This window comes from Trichosurus vulpecula, chromosome 8 (assembly GCF_011100635.1).
Source record: "Trichosurus vulpecula isolate mTriVul1 chromosome 8, mTriVul1.pri, whole genome shotgun sequence".
Lineage (NCBI taxonomy): Eukaryota > Metazoa > Chordata > Mammalia > Diprotodontia > Phalangeridae > Trichosurus > Trichosurus vulpecula.
This window is the reverse complement of record NC_050580.1, coordinates 199,199,230-199,205,485: the sequence shown is the minus strand read 5'-3', so window position 1 is coordinate 199,205,485 and position 6,256 is coordinate 199,199,230. Positions and strand designations below refer to the sequence as shown.

Below are 6,256 nucleotides of genomic sequence, written 5' to 3'. Positions count from 1 at the left end.
TGAATACAGGGTGGCTAATTAAAAATTCCTACTTTAAGTGCTCCAAGTATAGAAGGTTTAAGTTCTTGTTTCGCTTTTGTTATAGGAAAGCCCTTAGAGAAATCCTTCAATTAAAAATTACAAACATTTTCAGAACTACAATGCATGCTAGTCAGTTTGGGTTTTTTTTCCCCCAAGTAGGGCTTTCTTTGATTGTACTGTTTAAGAATAAAAAGGAAGAGAACAGGGAATAATATCACCAGGTTCACAATCTTGCGCAAGAGCATATATAAAGGTAATGTTATGTACATTTTATTTCAATAAAGACAGAAGACAAACAGCGTAAAGATGCCCAGATGCCCTAAAGATAAATACATTTCAAAGATTCTCATTAAAATGAATCTGTAGTATCTTTTCCTGCAAGCAAAATACCTTTCTTTAAATACAAAAAAATCAGTATTCTGAATTGCAAATGCTTTTGCTTTTTTTGCAGAAAATCTGCCATGATTTTTTTTAATGAATAAAGATTTTCCACAAAACAGGCTTTTTCTACATGCTAAAGTTTTTAAACAGTTCAGTGACACAATGTGCTAACTACATACACAACAGATAATATAGTAAGAAAACACTCAACCTGATGAAAAGTTAAAATCTTCATTAATACACTGAAAATTGACATAACTCATGCCTTTAAAATCAAAAATACAAAAATTAAATGTTTTCCTAAAAAGATTTCCTTATTTTAAGGACTCATTTGAAAATGAAGCTGCATGTAATTTGTACAATAAAGTTGTACAAGTAAACAGGTAATATACATAAAAAATTAATTGACATACTTCTCAATTATCAGTTGTCCACCTTTAATTTCCAATACTGTACTTTCTTAACAAGCATACAAAATATCAAACTTCTCTTTAGAAAAAGTGCCGTTCTTTGACATCCTTTACACAAAAACAGTCTGAGCCTATGGCATGTTAATGCAGTCGAGGCCAAGCATACTAACTTTACAAATTCTACCTTCCATAAAAAGCCTCCTGAAAAGGAGATTACACACCATTATAAAAATATCAACCTCTTATGGTAGCTGCATTAGAGAACCAAGGCCTGAAGACTCTTTCCATATAACATAGAAAACCACTATGATAGCATATGCACAGCACTGGCAGCATGGGGTGCTCTGTTACACAGGGTTTAAACTGATTGTTACCAATAGTATAACAGAGGTACTACCAGCCCATGCAAAACAACTGAAAATACTGAGCCACTGTGCAGAATACTTCATTCCTGGAGAAACCAAAGGCAGCAGTAACTGAATTGCATCAAGCCCAACAGTTGACCAAACATATTCTCCTCAAAGATTTGTGTGCACAGCATAGTCTGAGGTATGACTTATCCAGCCACATTATGTGCCACTGCAAGGTATTGTCATCTGGGATACATGCCATCACAATGGTTTAAATCTTTTGAATATTAGTCATTCATATATTCTTATCTACCAGTCTCTTGATTTTTGAAAAGATTTCAACTACAGTAGAATATTACAGAAACAAAATATAAATGCAGGTATTTCTAAATGAAACTTACATGGACTAAAACTAGAGATATTTTTAAACAAATATACAGTATGCAGGCAGACAAAGCAGGAAAACGGCCATTCAATTGTATAATAAAAAACTAAAATTTGGCTATTTCCAGAAAACTATGAAGCGCCTCAACTAAAAGGAATGCATAATGAAATTCTACTCTAATACAGGTCAAAAATGTAAAAAGGTTATAAACCTTAACAGGAAAAATAAAACAACTTTTACTGGCCATTCCTGTTGAAATGAGAATCTTAAAGTAACAGAAAAGTGGCTACAAACCCACTTAGAGCACCAAACAGAGAGAAAATAAAAGTCCATTTTCATCTCTGTTATTATCATAAAATCCTGTGTTTCTACAGGTCAAACTGCTGGTGGCAGAAACAGAATTCTTTATAAACTGCAGATGTCCTGGACATAAAAAAAATTTCACTGGAGTTGCACTAGTTCTAAAGACTTTTCTGTTCTAGCCTACCTACTGTATGTATTCAATCTGAGATATATATATACACACACACACATATATATATATATGTGTATATATATATATATACATATATATAAAGTCTCTTTCTGTAACCCTTGATTATTGTTGGGCACCAAAGATAAGAAAAGCAAGACGGGGTACAAAAATGCAAAATTTCAACAGTAATGGCAATGTTTTTGTTCTAGTCCATAAGGGTCCTGCATTTTCTCCCCCTTCACTGATTTGAAAAAAATCTTCATGTTTAATCTGGGGGTAGCAAGTCATGCAAGCGAAATCTGTCTCTGATGTGAGGTCGAACATCCTCATTCTGCAAAAGAAAAAGGAATATGTTTAGAAGGCACAGAATTTAAAAAGTAATAAAGCTTTGCAGGTAAGGTTTTCACAACTTCTATTTTATATGTTAAATGAAAATGGCAAATGGCCTTCCTGCTTCTAATCATTTGTGCTTTAACACTTATAAGCAGCACTGTTGGTCTCCACCACCCCCCATTCATAAAAGGAATAAGCCAGCAAATATAAATGCCAAAGGTACCTAAGAAATGAGGAAGTTAGGGAATTCTATTTTTCATGGTTAAGTTTTCAAATGAAAAATCCTGTAAAATGCCAGGAGAAGAAACCCCATAGTTGCAGAAATGTGCTCCTGAATTACACAAAGCAGCATTATGAATTTGGTTTCTATGCTAACAACCAAATTGCACACATTTTTTCCCAAGTTTATAGGGATAAATTTTGCAATTAAAAAGTATTCCATACCAATTTTTTTTGGTTTTGTCAGGGCAATTGGGGTTAAATGACTTGCCAAAGGTCACACAGCTAGTACATGTGTCAAGTGTCTGAGGCTGGATTTAAACTCAGGTCCTCCTGACTCCAGAGCTGGTACTCTACTCACTGCGCTACCTAGCTGCCCCTCCATACCATTTTAAAACTAAATTTTCTACTGAATAGCAGAAATCCTATAAATGATACTTAAGTTTTATTTAGCATAACAAAGCAATCTAGAATTTATTTTAAAGATAAATAAACACAATTCTCTTTTCATTCACAAGGTTTAAAAATAGCAATAAGGATTTTTAAGACTTTCCTCTAGCCATCATACAGTAAACACTGGTTTTCCTAATATAGAAATGACCAGTTTTATTAAAAAAAAGTTGAGCAGCAACTTAAAAGTAATTGTTAACAAGTCTGTTCCATTACTATTCAAGTACTAGATAAAGGAAAAAAAAAGATATATGATAGGATATACTCACCAGTTCTACAAGTTTCTCCAGAAAAGGAATCAATTTTAAGAGTTCATTGTCATTTTTATCCATGAACCAGCTCTCTATAGGGATTCCATTAGAAAGCTAAAATGATAAATGCAATTCTATCATGTTATGTTAATATATTACCTCACTCGGAAAAGCTCAAAGCAAACTAGATTTTTAAAGAACTATTCATAGAGATTCACAGCAATCCTCTTAAGAAGCAAAAATACATGACTTTATACATGTCATTTGACATCATTAAATGCTTCAAGCCATTAATTAAATATTTGTGCCTAATTTACTTTTCAGTATAGCTTCTACCCTTGTGCATTTTATGCCTCAAACAAATGTGGTTCAATCAAATCTGTTAAATCACTCATGATCTAATGGTTATAAATAATAAGATTACAGATATAAAGATGGAAAAGACTCTGGAGGCTCCCTAAATCCAATTCATTCATGTTACAGGTAAACAAACAGCCCCAGGAAGGGTGTGACTTGTCCCACATTACAAAGGAATGATTTGAATTCAGGTCTTGATTCCAGAGCCAGTGCTTTTTCTAGTGAATCACTCTTCCTACTAGGTCTCCCCCAAATAAAATATTTATATGCACCTACTATAGGTAGGATACACAAAAAATAATGAAAAAACAAGCAGTTATTTTCATGTTAAATTGAGTCTAATAAATATTTCCATGCTAGTTGAAATAGAGTAAGAAAATAATGGCTGTAAGCCCTTCGTAATTTACAAAGCATTTACACTGTCAGCTATCTAAAGTATATAAGTAGCATCTAGGATCTCTAAGTCTATTGTGAATTACATGAGAAATGAATGTGGGCTGTTAAAAATCTTGGATTAGGAGCTGAGAAAAGTAAGCAAACAATTATATCTAAGAGTAAAAATAAAATTACATAAATTAACATTTGAGTTATAAATGGTGACACTGAATGTAGGCATATTTATAAATGTCATAGGCATTTATGTATCATGAAGAGGGAAGTTTCAAAATATGCATTTAAAATGGTTCCTTCTCTATTAAAGCTATGCTTCCAGGTAATATTAATAAAATTAAGACAGCTGGTTAGGACAATGTTCCCAAATTTCAAAATCAAGTAAATAGTCCAAAAGAATAATGTAAACCTCTTTAATCATTTCCAAAGACCTATGTTAAAGGTGATAAAGTTAGCCAAAATAGTTGGCTGCTGCATAAAGTTTACTTTCCTTAATTCCTTCATCTTCCAATTTTAACTTCGGTCTTTCTGAAAGATAATTTTCCATGTCCTCAGTATCAATTTAGTCTTTTAAGTTAATATCACAACCCTTCTCCAATGAACTAAAGTGAGAATTTCCAAACCATAAAATTTATGCCCTTCTTCCACAAATTGTCTTCTACTACAGGTAAATCTTCTTTCCCAATTTTTCAAGCACCCTTATATAGATTCCCTCAATCTCAGTCTAGCAAGTTCTAAACCTACCTGGTAGGCAAAGGCTTGTGGTGAATTGTCAATTATGATAGTTTTTGAAAGATCTCTTCCAAGGATGTTTAAGTCTTTTATGTAGTTTCCTTGTACACACACGCAATGTTCACGGAAAAGTCGGTGTCTAGATAGAAAAAATATAAACAGATATGTCAGAGAATCTAAGAAAGTACATGGACTGAAACATACATACATTTTAAAACCTTAATTCTTCTTTCCCATCTTAGGAAATAATCAAATATAAATATGGGCTTTTTCCTGTGGGCCATCTTTTTACCACCAAAATTCTAAGCAATTAATTTAAATCTTATATCCAAATATTACCATGCCTTTAAGAATTTGGGTTTATCCCAAAACTTTTTAATGTTTAAATTAAAAACAGGGATTAAAAAAACTCGGTAAATTGTTTTTGTAATTTATTTACCCAGGAAAGCTCAGCTCAGATGCAGCATCTGGTTGTCAGCGAGGTCCTGCTTTTTAATCAATTTTCCAGTTGGGATGACTGAGGCACAAGGAGGTCAAGTGACTTGCCCAAGGTCCCACAGAAAGTCAGTGGTTAGCCCCGCATTGGAACCCAGGATGCTCCTGGCTCCCAGTCCTTTGATCTAACCAGTAGAACACACTCCCTATCCCTGTACATGCCAGAATAGAAAATATAAGAAGGAATGTTTCTGTGTTGGCATTTAAAAAAAATGTCTTGTTTTGTTTCTTAAAGTTTCCCTTACAATTTAAGAAAAAGCGTTGAGGCCAAAACATTCCATCATTTCAACTTTCTTGCCCAATTCCCTTATTTCCTTTATTTTAGTATGAGTGTGTGTATGATTATTTGAAAAGCAGGGATAGAGCAAAAGGATAAATTTTGATTAAAATTAAACTTTTTTTAACCAATATGCTGGATACTAATTAACAATGAAAATGCCAAAAGCATAACAAAGTATTACAAATATACAAAGATTTTTGTATTTCCATATATTTTGTCTTATGTTGTAGTTTCCCTCTAATGCTCAAAGTGTTTTAACATAGTAAGATATTTCTATGAGATTTCTGTCAATTTTTAAAAACTTCTTATGGTATTCTATTCTATGCCTCAACAGACGCTATTTGGCTTCCTTGTGTCTTAATCCCATCACAGAATGTTTCAGGAGCCAGGACCTACTTATATTTTTAAACTTACAACTTGAGTAAAGGGACATTTTCTACATTTCATGTTTCTTCTGTTTTATACAGGAACTGCCAACAGAGACTGAAAGTCAAAACCAAGCCCTTTGCTTATAGGTGCCCTGAGCATGCTCCAAAAGTTCCCATCACACTTAGTATTTTTTTATCAACTCAAAAGCCTAGCAGGTTATTTTTCCCATCCTGAACAGAAAATGTTCACTGCATTAAACTTCTAATGGCACGACAAGCAAAAGGGAAAAACAAAACTGTAATCTTAATCTTTTAGACAAAAGCAGAGCTAGAATCCATGCCACTAAAAATATTTTTCC

The 6,256-nt window shown here is 33.1% G+C and overlaps 1 protein-coding gene across 3 annotated transcripts in view; it reads right to left on the bottom strand.

The window, feature by feature from the left end:
• Nucleotides 1-238: 238 nt before the first annotated feature.
• CTDSPL2 (CTD small phosphatase like 2) overlaps nt 239-6,256 on the bottom strand; it is a 117,512-nt gene continuing 111,494 nt past the window's right edge. For all 3 annotated transcript variants that reach the window (XM_036736176.1, XM_036736179.1, XM_036736177.1), the window contains 3 exons: nt 4,767-4,893; nt 3,294-3,389; nt 239-2,353 (listed from right to left, as the gene is read on the bottom strand). In XM_036736176.1, the coding sequence (XP_036592071.1) occupies nt 2,288-2,353; nt 3,294-3,389; nt 4,767-4,893 (289 nt within the window). In that variant the 3' untranslated portion in view covers nt 239-2,287. The remainder of the gene's footprint in view (nt 2,354-3,293; nt 3,390-4,766; nt 4,894-6,256) is intronic.